The 14,333-nt window shown below is 47.9% G+C and overlaps 2 protein-coding genes across 4 annotated transcripts in view; both read left to right on the plus strand.

Annotated features, from left to right (window-relative positions):
- RCC1 (regulator of chromosome condensation 1) overlaps window positions 1-11,120 on the plus strand; it is a 19,701-nt gene extending 8,581 nt beyond the window's left edge. For all 3 annotated transcript variants that reach the window (XM_015409168.1, XM_015409166.1, XM_015409167.1), the window contains 5 exons: window positions 2,464-2,586; window positions 4,352-4,507; window positions 5,005-5,124; window positions 6,446-6,598; window positions 9,392-11,120. In XM_015409168.1, coding sequence (XP_015264654.1) covers window positions 2,464-2,586; window positions 4,352-4,507; window positions 5,005-5,124; window positions 6,446-6,598; window positions 9,392-9,564 — 725 coding nt within the window. In that variant the 3' untranslated portion in view covers window positions 9,565-11,120. The remainder of the gene's footprint in view (window positions 1-2,463; window positions 2,587-4,351; window positions 4,508-5,004; window positions 5,125-6,445; window positions 6,599-9,391) is intronic.
- Window positions 11,121-13,184: 2,064 nt separating this feature from the next.
- RHBDL2 (rhomboid, veinlet-like 2 (Drosophila)) overlaps window positions 13,185-14,333 on the plus strand; it is a 23,573-nt gene continuing 22,424 nt past the window's right edge. The window contains exon 1 of the mRNA XM_015409178.1: window positions 13,185-13,359. The gene's annotated coding sequence lies outside the window, so the exon portion shown is untranslated. The remainder of the gene's footprint in view (window positions 13,360-14,333) is intronic.

Consider the following 14,333-nt stretch of genomic DNA (forward strand, 5'->3'; position numbering starts at 1 on the left):
TTGTGCCATCCAGGTCAGGGTGAACTGTGAGCACTCTTAAGACGTGACATACTATGAAAGATGCAGAACATAGGTTTAAAAAGTAAAAAACAAGGCAACAATAGCAAGAGTATTCATAGCAAAAACACTGCGATAGACTGCAGTCCGGTAAGCGTTCTTTCAAGTCGCTGCTAACTCATGGTGACCTCATGAGTTCCACCTCATGGGGCTTTCAAGGCAAGAGATGAACAGAGTTGGTTTTCCATTGCCTTCCTTGGTGGTCTCCCATCCAAGTACTGACCCTCCTTACCTTCTGAGCTCTGACGAGGTTGGGCTAGTCCAAGTTATTAAGGTCACTACTACAATCCTATATGCTTTTGGTGTAGTAGGTTAAGTATGCGGACCCTAATCTGGGAGAACCGGGTTTAATTCCCCACTCCTCCACTTGCACCTGGCTGGATGACCTTGGGCAAGCCGTAGTTCTGATAAGAGCTGTTCTTGAAAAAAGAGCAGTTTGTGTCAGAGCTCTCTCAGCCCCACCTACCTCACAGGGTGTCTGTTGTGGGGAGGGGAAGGGAAAGGAGTTCGTAAGCCGCTCTGAGACTCCTTTGGGTAGTGAAGGCTGGGGTATAAATCCAATCTCTTCTCTTCTTCTTCTTCTCAAAACACTTTCCTGAACCATTCCATTATATCATTTTTAATCTTGTAACTGGCATGGTGTTTCCTCGGTGTCTTTGCAGCTGTGTCTGCTTTATTAGTTGCTTTGAGTCAGAAGAGATAAGGCAGGATAGAAATACATTAAATAAGCAAGTGGCAACTGGAAAGTGGGGTGGGGCCTCCACTTGCATGTATTTTGACAGAGCAGGTCCCAGTTTGGGCCTTGCCTGGTGTGGATGCAGGACACATCAAATCAGGCCGTCCTGGAACAGCCTCAGGTTCCTTGTAGGCGAGGATCTTAGGTTGACTTGCCCCAAGAAGGTATTTATATAAATTTGGTGACCTGCCTTTCAGAAGAATCTGTCAAGGTGTTTTAGTTGAAGGGCTGCCATATGGAGGATGGAGCAGAGTTGTTTTCTGTTGCCCCAGAAGAGCGAACCAGAACCAATTAATTAAAATTACAGCAAAAAAGTTTTCGGTTAAACATTAGGAAGAACTTCCTAACAGAGTGGTTCCTCAGTGGAACAGGCTTCCTCGGGAGGTGCTGGGCTCTCCTTCTTTGGAGGTTTTTAAGCAGAGGCTAGATGGCCATCTGACAGCGATGCTGATTCTGTGAGTTTAGGTAGATTGTGAGAGGGAGGGCAGGAAGAAATGCGCCAGCGCTTGGCTCTTGGGGCCCTTTCTTACATGCCCAAGGTAATGCCGATTGCCATTTTGGGGTCAGGAAGGAATTTTCCTCCAGACCAGATTGGATCCTGGAGGTTTTTGGCCTTCCTCTGGGCATACAGTAGGGTTCTCTGAGAGAGTAGGGGGGGAAGTAGCTGTGAACTTCCTGCATTGTGCAGGGGGCTGGACTAGATGACCCGTCGGAGTCCCTCCCAGCTCTATGTTTCATAAACACAACTATTTAGGTAGTGGGAGGAAGAGATTTTTCCATTCTCCCATGTCCTTGCCACCATTTCTCATGTGCCCTCCCTGAGTAATATTTACTTCATTTCTTGTCCACCTTTCTCACCGAGGGTGGTTTACAACATTTGTGAAAAATGTACTCAAAACATTCAATAAACGTTGCAATTGTACTGTGTTGCAAAGAATTGTGAACAGAAAAATGGGGAAAACCTCACCCCCCTCTGTTAAGACCCCCCCTGAAATCTTAGCAGAAAGAACTCAAAATTGGTTCAAAAATTACTCTTCTAGTTTGCCAGCTTGTCGCAAACTTGTTATGCTGATAAGCATAACTTATTTTCACTGAACACCTCCAGAAGACAGAAGGAGCCCTAAAAATGTACTTACCGTATTTTCCGGCGTATAAGACGACTGGGCGTATAAGACGACCCCCAACTTTTCCAGTTAAAATATAGAGTTTTCCAGTTAAAATATAGAGCTATGCTGATGCTTCTGGCGTACCGGCGTATAAGACGACCCCCCACTTCTGAGAAGATTTCCCTGGGTTAAAAAGTAGTCTTATACGCAGGAAAATACGGTACTTGGAATTCTTTTTCACAGTAGCTTCCTCCACCCCCCAGTGAATAAGACTTTCACTCATAGTCTTCTTCTGTGAGAGCCCCGTGTTCCCATTATTGGCAACACTATGGAGGTTGAATTTTCATATGTGGCTCTTCAGTTTCTCCTTCCTCCTGTTCAGCCAGCCAGAATCATACTTGTAAACCCTAAATTCTTTACACAAAAATTACTTGCAATTGACTTTGCCTTTGAATGTCATGGGTTACAGTACTGTAGGAGTTTTGTTGCAGTATTGCAGCTCACTCCCTGAGTTGCAGATAGGACTTCTCTAGATCTTCACTTACTTTGCCTTCGTTTTCCCAGGGAGCCATCACTTGGCATTAGTGTCCACAGAGGGGAACCTTTATACCTGTGGTTGTGGAGACAATGGCCAGTTGGGTCGAGTGCCCCAAATCTTCACTGCCCGAGGAGGAAGACGAGGATTGGGTGAGTTGATTAGATGAATTTTGTTGCTTTGAGGAAGTCTGTGGAGAAAACCCTGTATGTGAACAGCTTGGGGTGGGGAGTTGGCTAATGTCCCCTTAAATATAGGAATTTCTAAGGAGGAGAGGCTTAGTAGCAGAGCAGCTGCTTTGCATGCAGAAAGTCCTGGGTTCAATCTCCCCTGAAAAGGATCTGAGTGTCGGTAATGAAAGACTTCTACATGACACTCTGGAGAGCTACAGAACAGACAATATTGGCCAAATAGATCAATGTTCTGGTTCCGTATAAGGCAGTTTCACTTAGGGAGGGGCCATGGCAGAGCACACGCTTTGCATGCGGAAGGTCTCGGGTTCAATTCCTGTCAAGATCTTTGCAAAAGACCCCTCTCTTCCTGGAGGGCTGCTGCCAACACAGACCTTGCTGAGCTAGATAGACCAAGGACCTGACTTGGGTAGTTTTCAAGGCAAGAGACATTCAGAGGTGGTTTGCCATTCCCTGCCTCTGTGTCTTGCCCCTGGTATTCCTTGGCGGTCTCCCATCCAAGTCCCAACCAGGGCCAACCCTGCTTAGTTTTCAAGATCTGCTGAGATTGGGCTGGCCTGGGCCATCCAAGGCAGGGCAGGACCTAAATTAGTATAAGAGAACTTGGTGGCAGAGCTCGTGCTTTGGCTGCAGAAGATCCCAGGTTCAATCCCCAGCATCTCCAATTAAAAAAGGATCAGGGAGTAGGAAAGATCTCTCTTTGAAACCCTGGAGAGCAGCTGCCAATCTGGATAGACAGTACTGGCCTCGATAAACCAAGGATCTGGCTGAGGATAAGGCAGCTTCAGGCACTCAGTTATGTCAGCAGAAGTGCTGTCGCTCAGTGGTAGAGCTCTTCTTGGCATGCAGAAGCTCCCAGGTTTAATCCCAGGGATCTCCAGTTGAAAGAAACAAGCAGTAGGTGATGTGAGCTGCTGCCAGTCTGAGTAGACAGTACTGGCTTTGATGGCCAGTGTTCTGATTCAGTAATGCAGTGGTTACCTCCACGCTAGATTACTGTAACTCACTGTATGTAGGGCTACTCTTGAGGCTGACCTGGAAACTTCAACTGGTCCAGAATGCAGCGGCATGGCTCCTTACAGCAGGAACCCCTATAAAAACACATATCCAACTGGTGCTCCGCCAACTAAACTGGCTCCAGATTGAATACCAGATCAAGTTCATGGTGTTGGTTTTAACCTTTAAAGCCCTTCACGGTCTGGGACCGACATATCTTTGTGACCACCTCTCCTGGCATACCCCCCAAAGATGCTCTTTGAACAACAACACATTGATGGTCCCGGGACCAAGGAACATTTGCCCGGTTTCAATGAGAGCCAGAGCCTTTTCAGCGGTGGCTCCAGCTTGGTGGAATGTGCTTCCAAATGAGATCTGGGCCCTGTGAGACTTGGTTCAATTCCGCAGGGCCTGTAAAACAGAAATGTACTGCCAAGCCTATGGGTAAGGTCAGGAAAATTTCCACCATACAGATTCTCCTACCTCTTCCTTCCCCTTCTCTTCCCCAGGTGTGTTATAGTATTATTAGGTGCCGTCTGATGAATTGCAAATAACTAGAAATTGTTTTAAACTGATATTTTTTAAGTTTACTATAATCTGTTCATTATATGTTGTGACCTGCTCTGAGCCCTACAAAAGTGGGGGAGAGCGGGATATAAATCGGATAAATCGGATAAACAGCCTCATGTATTCAGTCCTGGTTCCCATAAGCCCTCTCTCTTACCTCTAGAACGGCTGCTGCTCCCCCAACCCATTCCCTTCAAGCAGAGAGGCGGTAAGACCAAAGGGCACATCCGTGATGTCTTCTGTGGCTCCTATTCCACCATAGCCCTCACCCAGGAGGGCCACGTCATTGGGTTTGGCCTCTCCAATTACTACCAACTGGGTAAGTCGCTGTCTGTGTGCCAAGGAGGGGGGTGCATAAGCCACCAGGTGCTGCAAGAAGAACTAGTTGCCAAGGATCTTATAGCTCCTGCATCATCAGGAGGGGCAGGGAAAAATAAGGAAGCATTATTTCTTCCTTGTCTCTGTCGGAGGAGAATGGGGGTGCAATTCCTGCAAGATGGATCATGCTTGAGAGAGCAGAACGACAGCTGCGTCTGTCTGATCTTGTTTGCCATAACTTTCATGCTTTGTGTGCTGTGCTGTGCTGTAGCCTCCTGCTTCTGTATGCATGTGTTGCTCCTGTTTGCCGTAACTTTCATGGTTTGCATACTAGGCTAGGCTATAGTCTCCTACATATGTTGCTCCCATATGCATAGGGTGGAGGGGTGTTATTTGCTGCTTCACCAGAGTTTAGCTGCATTGAATTGTGGGTAAATCAATTTGACCACTCTGATTTGTCTCTGGCTTTAACTTGGGTTTCCTTGGCTGCTCCTCCAGGTTCACAAAGCATCGACACTTACTATTCCCCAAAGATCCTGACGGCGTTCAAGAACTCTACCAGATCCTGGGTGGAATTCTCCGCTGGGCAACACCATACTGTGTGCCTAGATTCGGAAGGTGAGCAGCCCAGAGTGGCATTCCACTGTGTGGGGAGGAATAACCAGAGGTATCTCTGATACTAGAGGATTGACTGTTTGCCTTCCTTTTATTTGGCACCTCAAATATGGAGATGCGCACTCAGGCATCTGCCTGATGCTGATTCTACTAAGCTTCTAAGTAGAGTCACATGACTCTACGAAGCGATGTAATTCTGCAAAGCGTCTGGTATCACGTGACTACTTGTTTGTCTGAACTTCCTGTTTACCCAGGGACATCTAGTTGATTTGCCATTTTATGTTCTTCTATGACTCTATTTCTTCCCCCCCCCCTGCTGTCCAAGATGTAGAGGGTTAGGGAGGGGGCTGCCCAAAATTTGCCACAGACATTAAAAAGTATAACCCTGTTACTTTATTTTAAAGCCCTCCTAAGCCATTGTACACATGTTATGGAATAACAAAAATGTGGGATCCTTCCTGATCTCCCCAGGCAGGTCATGCATTTAGAAGACTCACATGATTGGGGGGGGAAGATCCTTTAGTTAAGGGGTATATACACCCCCAGATGTCTCCAATAGTCTGTAATCCATTTAAATTCGAAAGATTTCTTAATGTTTACTTCATCTTGATGATCAATCTTGATTGGGTAGATTTCTGATTTTGTGTGATTGATCTGTAATCCAGACCAATGCTCCCTCTAAGGTGAGGAGTCTTGTGAGCAAAAATCCTACTTTGTGAGCTACTGGCATTAAAGTTGTGAGCAGGTGATTTGGCTACTGCATAAACTAGTTTACTCTGGAGCAATCCTTCCTGAGCTAAGACAAAAATCTGTGAGCTGGGGGCTAAAAAATTGTGAGCTAGCTCACACTAACTCAGCTTAGAGGGAACACTGATCCAGACACTGCCGAAAAACGAGACAACATGCGGGTTACAGTCGGGATGGATTGTATCGGATCTGAGATATATAGTGTGAGATCATCCGCATATAGACTGATTTTGTGTTCCTGTCCGTTAATGGAGATGCCCGTGAGAGAGGGGATGGTCCTGAGCTTTTCTGCTAACGGTTCGATGCTGGTTATATAACTCACATCTTTCTGTAGTTTATACTCCCTGGTTTTTGTGTGTTGCGTTATGTATTGTATGTATTGTAACATATAAAAGAACAAAAATAAATTTAAAAAAATGATTGGGGGAAAAAGATAACATGCTTGCTTTCTAAATGTAGGATGTCTTTCATTCAAACATGTTTCCAAATTCATAGACTCACTTAGTGTCCCCCACTCTTTTTTCTTCTGAGTAAACATATCCCTATCTTTCTTATTCCACCTCTCAATTTCAAACAGGCACAGTGTATAGTCTTGGCAGAGCGGACTACGGCATGTTGGGCCTGGGAGAGGGCGTTGAAGAGAAGAGCATGCCCACTGCCATCCCTGGGCTGGCAAAGGCATCCTCCATCGCTTGCGGAGAACGGGTTGGCTATGCAGTTACTGAAGATGGTGAGTCTGAAAGAGGCCTAGGCCTCAGGGCGCTTTGTCTGCAGGCCGCGTGAAACGCTTCTGGGGAATCAGGTTGCCCCCAGGAATATAGCTGCATTTTTAAAATGAGAGACCTAAATTTCTAGTCCCCATGATTATTCGAGAAAGGAAGGCCAGGCAAATATTTGGAAGGTAAAAATGCCAGAAATGGTTAGGTCCGATATTCAGGACACTGTGAGACGATGTCCTGTACTCTGGCAGAGTTGGGCTTTGCCTTGTAACATGCTTTGAATGTCTATTCTGAAAGTAAGTGGGATATAAGTTTTGTAATAAGCAGCTTTTAAACCTCCAGATGTACATAGTGTGAATGTGAGAGCAGCTGTCCAGGATCAGCCCAGCGTCCTGTCTTACCCAGTGGCTAGTCAAATATCCTCAAAAGGTCCAGAAGCAGGGCACAGAGGTCAAAGCCTCCCATCAGTCAGTCAATTTATTCAGCTTATATGACTGGAGGTCTCAAGCATAATTAGACAAATTACGAGTACAAATCCAACAGGTATGACATACATTGAAATTTCTAAAATTAATACAAAACTATCACTATGAAATAGATGGTAAAAGTTAGGATAAACTTTAAAGAAATACAAGTAAATAGTAAAACCTTAAATCTAAAGTTTAGCAACAAAATGAAACCTCCATTATAACAAGATTATTTATTTTTCAAGGAAATTATAATTGCGAGATACTTTGCAACTGAAATAGTTATTTCAGAAACAATGTCTCCCAATAAAAAAGAAACCACCCATGACTCTGATGGAAGATGATGTTTAGACAGAATGGGATGAATCCAACAGGACCTAAGAGCTGACCATTGAGAACAAAAAAGCAGGAGGTGTGTCACAGTCTCAGTCGAACCAGATGCACATAGCCTGACTGACTAGGCAAAGCCTCCCACCCCGCCCAGTACCGTTCTTAGGAGCAGTACTGCTCCAAACATTGAAGTTCCATCCAGCTGTCATGGCTGAATTGCCATTGATTGACTTACCTTCCATAAGGAGCTCTTCTGCATCTTGATAGGAAATTAATAGCCTATTAAGAGTCTGCTGTATCATCTCTGCTGTCAGAGACAGGATGCGTGGTTGGGCACATCCCCGACAAACCCAAAGGGGTGGGATTTTCTGAAAGGGTTTTGTCTCCTATCGTTTGCCAACTTAGGGTTATCTTTGGGTCTAGCAATACTCAGAAGATCTTCAGACCTGACATTTCTTATGAGACTCAAACAGAACGGTGGTGATTGTAGAAAGCGTTGTCAAGTCACGGCCAACCTATGATGACCCTGTAGGGTTTTCTGGGCAAGAGATGTTCAGAGGTGGCTTGCCATGGCCTGCCTCTGCACGTAAGCTCTGGGCTTCTTTGGTGGTCTCCCATCCAAGTACTGACCGGAGCCAACCCTGCTTAGCTTTCGAGATCTGACAAGATCAGGCTAGTTTGGGCCATCCAGGTCAGGGCAAAACAGAGGTGTACTTCCTCAATAGTGGGGGTGCCTTAAAGAAATAAATACTTGCATTTGGGGGCACTAACAAGGCTCTTTTCATCATTGGCCTCATCCTGGCACCCTCTTTATGTGTTTTTAAAACACAGCCTGTGCGTCTACCCACTGTTGCTGTCTTCTAGATGGACTTTTTTAAAAAGGTGCAGGGTGTCTTCAGGACAGGGTCAGACTCCCCCCCCCCCCCCCCCCCCGCGAGGTGGGCCAGGCTGAGCAAACGGCCACAGGTGACCCAGACAACAGGGTCCTGGCTCAGGAGGGAGGGGGTCTGAAGCTGGGTCTCCCAAGCCCTGCAGGATCAGATTAGTGGTCCATCTAGTCCAGCATCTGTCTCACACAGTGGCCAGCCAATCACTCTAGAGGCCGAGCCCCTGATGTTGCCTCTTAGCACTGGTATTCAGAGGTTTATTGCTTCCGAATGTGGAGTTAGTCACCATGGCTAGTAACCACTGATAGACCTATCCTCCATGAATCTGTCTAATGCCCTGCTAAAGCTGTCTACACTTGTGTGTGGCCATCACTGCATTCTCTGGCAACAAATTCTACATTTTAATCACTCATTGCATAAAGAAGTATTTCCTTTTGTTTGTCCTGAATCTGCAGCCCATCAACTTCATTGGATGCCCTTGAGTTCCAGTCTTGTGGGAGAGGGAATAAAAGTTCTCTTCCTCAACTCTCTCCACCCTGTGCATAATTTTATAAACCTCTATCATGCCCCCCCCCACCTTAGTAGTCTCTTTTCTAAACTGAAAACATGAAGCTGAGTGGCATTTTAAACTTCTCAGCCTCACAGTTGTGTCAGTGGCTGAAATCAAGCACTGGAGGAGGCCTAAAGCTCATGGTAGTCTTCAGTCATGAACTGGACATTCCATCAGGGAAATGGGTAGGGTTGTGTCAGCTCATATAACCCCGCCCAGTTCTGGCTCCACCCCCAGTCCAGTGTGTTGTTCCCAGCAATGCAGCTGGGGTTTCTGTCCAGTGCTGATGGGATTTTAGAAGAGCAGTTTTGGCCCCTCTCAGGGTGCATCTTGGGAGCCCAATGAATAAACCATGAAAACCATCTAAACTTTCACAGATCCATTTGCCCATGACTCTGTTCCTTTTACCAAAAGGTCCTCCTGGACAATTAGGTAGACTGCAACAGTAAAACATATACTGTGGACAAAGCACTGAAAAATACTTAAAAATTTCGAAGCCAGCCATTGGGATGTATCATGGAGATTTTTTTAACTGTCAGCGCTGATCCACACCCACCTCTCTCTTTGCAGGGCGAGCTTTTGCCTGGGGCATGGGTTCGAATCTCCAGTTGGCCACGGGAGACGAAGACGATGCCTGGAGCCCCGTCCAGATGTCGGGCCAGCAGCTGGAGAACCGCACCGTCCTCACTGTGACGGGTGGCGGTCAGCACACAGTGTTGCTAGTAAAGGACCAGCAGAGTTGACAAACTGACACGGGTGACCCTTCCAGCAAGAACTCAGGGGGGGGGGGAACGTACCACCTTCCCGCATCTTTTGGGCTCAGAAGACTAGCTTTTGATGGCATCCTGTCATACCTTCTGATATTTTTTCCCTGGAGAGAAGAATGATATGATATAAAATGTTCTCTCAGAGGTTGGAATTTGTTTAAATCTAAAAAATCAGGTTCCCTTGGTGGCTGGAACGAGTCTTGTTTTTCCTAGTCCCCTTCACCTCCTTGGGGGTTCTTTTCCCTGCTGCTTCTGTCAAATCTAGAAGGTTGGCTGAAATTTCAAGATCTTGCTATCAAATCTGTCTCTGCCTGCCTGTGTCTGCTAGACTCATTTTTTTCCTTCAGGTCTTTCTGCTTCTCAAAACTCAGGAAGTTCTCATGTCGCTCTTTGATGCTTGATACCCTCGTTTGCCCTGGGTGACCTGCCACGCTCCCCTTTCTTGCACCTCCCTCTGTTTCTTCTTTGGTACAGATGGCAGAGTAGGTGGAAATTACCATCATCCTGAGCTACAGTAAAAAGAGAGGAGGGTGTGGCAGGTCACCTAGGACAAACCAGGATGTTGGTGTCAAAGGGAGACAGGAGAACACGCTGCATTTGGAGAAGAAGAAAGGCCTGAAGAGGGGGAAAATAAGCCTTTGTTGCCTCTCAAACATTGCTTGAGAAGGGGCAACTGGGGCGTGAACCGGTCTCATGTTCCTCCATCTGGTTGGCGAGAGTTGGGCTTCAACAGCTTGTGTGTGGGGAGTTGCTTGCAAAGAACAGTTCTTCCATTGTTTTGAAAGCTCTGCCCATGGACCATTCCTCTGGGGTGGCTTTTTGGGGGGTGGGGTGGGAGGCGGGAGCTGTCCCTGCTTCAGGGTTTTTAAAGGGATGGGAGGGCCAAAGGCCTTTGCATATGTTTTCTGGATGGCGCTTTCAAAACTGCAGCCAGAATACTCAGACTCGATGCCTTCTATGGTGCTGTCGTCTAAGTACTGTATGGATTACTGGACTGTGGAATTGACACGTGCTTGGGCGCTCTCACTTTTCCCCATTTTCTGATGTCAGGATACACTGGGCTCTCCTCGACTCCTGTTTGCTCCCTTTTAAACAAATGAGACAAAGGTGGTTATATTTTGATCAGAATATTAAAACCTCATCTCTAGCCATCTGCTTCCACCACCTGCCTGGTGTTTTCGGTGAGCAGCTGGTATGTTTTTAAAGCATCGACTGGCTTCCTTAGATTGGGTGTGGATCAGAGCTGGACAGAGCGGCCTTGCTTCTGGTTGTTTGCCTTTTCGGTTGGGACTGCACATTTTAAGACTGATCTTGGCTCTGATTTGGCCCTGTGCTGCCTTTAGGAAGGAAAGAAGGTGAGGACTCACGGCCTGGTGCCATTTCTGTACAATTTGTGTGCAGCAACTGGACTAGGGCAGAGAAACTAGTCAGCCTTCCCATTTTCTCTAGCATTCCTCTTCTGGTAGGCACATTCAAAAGATCTAAAGGACGAGCAGCAGTACCTCAAAGGGCTGTGTTTTTTAAATACTGAGTTTCAGCAATATTCCTGGGATATGGGGGGTGGGGTTAGAGGCAAAGGAAATCTGAGAATATTTTGGCAGAATTTGTGGAAGAGAAGCAAATCTGTACAACTCTTAATGTTTGGAATAAATTGAGTTTTGATAGAGCAGTGTGTTTTCTGGAAGGCCGATGTCTTTTAAAGACAAATTCTTTGGGGTGGGGAATAAGTATGGTGGTGGAAAGTGCCATCAAGTCACATTTATGGTGGTCCTGTAGGGTTTTCAAGGCAAGAGACGTTCAGAGGTGGCTTGCCATTGCCTGCCCTGGATTTCCTTGGTGGTCTCCCATCCAAGTACTAACCAGGGCTGACCCTGCTTTAGCCTCCAAGATCTGACAGGGATGAGCTACCCTGGCCCATCCAGGTTGGGGCAGGGATGAGTGCACAGCACAGCAAAGATAGAAGGCTGCAGCAAATGGATTAACTCTGAGACATAAGACCAAAAGGTAATTTTATTCATTTAAATATACCCCTCGTCTCCTCAAGGGGGACCCCAAGCAGCATACCTTTTTGCGGGGAGGGAGGCTTAGGAACAGCAGTCCTAGCAAAGCAGAGGTATTCATTGGGAGGTGTAAGCTGCTCCCCCCTTTTCTGGGAATGGAAATGCCCTGGATGAACTGCACTGCTGGGTATTAAGTGCCATCAAGTTGGAACTGAATGATGGCAACCTCTGATAGGGTTTTCCAAGGCAAGGTGTGAGCAGAAGTGTTTTAACACTTGCCTTCACTCTGCCTAGCAGCCATGGTCTTCGTGCTGGTCTCCCATCTAAATATTAACCATGGCCAACCTTGCTCAGCTTCTAGACTCGGACAAGGCTAGGCTACTCAGATTGCTGTGTTGTTGGATACAGGCTGATAGGGATTTGGGGGGGGGGGATGATGAACTTTCAGATCTAAGCATTGTATTGATTTCTAGCAGGGTTCAGTTGTTGAAGGGCTTTCCAGTGCACAAATCCAGCTGACTGCTTGCAGCAGTCTTGCTCAGATGCAGCTGTTAAATGTAATATAGTACATTTGCACTGCTTGGAAAAAAGCATCTTAAAACATGTTGGAAATAAAGGTCTACTGTCCATGAAAGAGCTACACAGGCATATGTGCTGTGTTGATCTAGTGGAATTTTGCATCAACACATTTTTGAAACTAGCACAAAGAGTGCCAGAAACTAACCAGGTTAGGGGCTTGGTGAATGTCTGAGAGGAGACCCCATTGTGGGGGGGGGGGAATCAAAGAGCCATTGTAGGGTAGAACTGGGATGACCTGGGTTCAGATCCCCCCCCCCCCAATTAAAAATTCTGTTCCCAAGTATGCTGGATTCTGCTATGTGAAGTAGGTGGAGGGAAGCAAAATGGCAAAGGGGAAAATTAGTGCCCTACCCAACATGAGATGGATGAATCAATAAGGGAAGCTGCAGCCCTGTTTGCAAGGCTGTTAACGATCTTGGAGGTTATTAATTCATAGGGTCGCCATAAACTGGAAGCGTCTCGGGCACACACACACTCCCACTATAGTTTTAATCCGTTCCAGCCCTCATTTTAACTCTTTATTAATCCTTGCCTGCACAAAAATCATAGTTCCCGTAGTACCACTGGGTCTCCCCACAGACACGAATCAGTTGGTTCGAACCCAAACTCTGCCATTGCCAGCCACACCCTTAACCTAACAGGGTTGAGTATAATACGGAGAGGTGAATGGGTTTTTCCGCACGGGGCTTCTTTCGTCACTTTTGGCCCCATGCTGGTTGGATTTCCCCACCACGTAGTCGTCAAATCCTGAGCATGCATACTTCGAAGCGAAGCCTTGGCGAGCTCAGAGGCGCTTGCTTGCCTACAAGTGTGGGAGGACAATATATTTACAATGTTCCTGCCGGCGCAACCGTGAGAATAAATCCGGGGCTTCCCAGACAGAGACCAATCGCAGTTGTGGCCCGGCAGTTCCTCCAGCCAACCGCAACACGAGCCCCCGGCGGCGGCGGGCTTGAATGCCGCCCCCACCCGGCTGGCTACTTCGAGCCACCTCCCCGCCGCTAGGCGCAGGCCGGTCTCGGGAAGGGGCGGCCTAGGGGGAAGCGGTGTTGGAGGGGAGCGGCCGCCGTCACCGCTTCCTGCTCCTCTGCGTTTGCTGGGCTTGGGAAGAGGAGGCGGAGCTGGACGTCGAGCTCTGCCTTTGCCCTGCTGGCTTCCTGGGTCCGGCTGCCACACCGAATCTCAAGCGCAGGTGGGTTTGCCGGCGCCACGTTGTCTCTGGCGTGCCCCTCTTTGCCGACGCGGAGCAAGAGAGTTTTTTGCCGCCTGTCCGATGCAGCTGGTGTCGGGTTGCCATGCGCCGTCGAGCAAGCGACAGAGCTACTGTAAGGCGCCCCGCCGCAGGGAGAGGCTCTTCCGCTGGCTGAACTGGTCGGTGCCGCGGCGGTGAAAAGCAGCGAGTCCCTGGGCGCACAGTTGGAGCGCCCGCGGGTGTCCTTTGGCCAGTCCCGCGCTCTTACGGGCAGGGCACATTTCAATGCGTGGCTCCTGTCGAGCCGGCGGCTATTCTCCAGGCCCCGTCGGGAGTGGGCATCCCTCGGCTCGCTTTGCTTGCGAGTTCGCAAGGACAAAAGGGACAAATTGGTTTGGGGTAGTTGGGAGTGCGGTGACGCCCCTCGGGAGTGGAATCGCGGGCTTGAAGTTATCAACTCTGGTGTGGGAGATTCCCGGGGATTTCAGGGTGGGGTTGGTGAGGGGAGGGGGTCTCAGGTGGGTAGAATGCTGTACAGTTCATTCTCCGGGGGAGGGTTGCTTGTCATTTCTGGGTTGGGAAATACCCGGAGATTTTGGGGGGTGGGATTTGGGGAGGGGAAGGACCAACGAGGTATAATGCCCTACAGTCCACCTTCCAAAGCTGCCATGTTCTTCAGGTGAACTGATCTCTGTCACCTGCAGGTCAGGTGTAATCCCAGGAGATCTCAACCTGGAGGTTGGCAACCTTACTCCAGGGCTTGGGTTGCCGACTACACTTGGGAGATTCCTAGACATTTGGGAGTGAAGTCTGGAGGGGGTGGGCTTCAGTGGAATATAATGCCAACACAGCGACTTCTTCCAGGGAAACTGATCTGTGTAGCTTGGAGGTAAGTTGTAATTATGGAGGATCTGCAGGCCCCAGCTGGAACTTGGCAAGCGGAGTAATGACAGGCCCTTGGAAGTGGAAGAGCG

Source organism: Gekko japonicus, unplaced genomic scaffold (assembly GCF_001447785.1).
Source record: "Gekko japonicus isolate JY-2015 unplaced genomic scaffold, Gekko_japonicus_V1.1 scaffold167, whole genome shotgun sequence".
NCBI classification, from domain to species: domain Eukaryota; kingdom Metazoa; phylum Chordata; class Lepidosauria; order Squamata; family Gekkonidae; genus Gekko; species Gekko japonicus.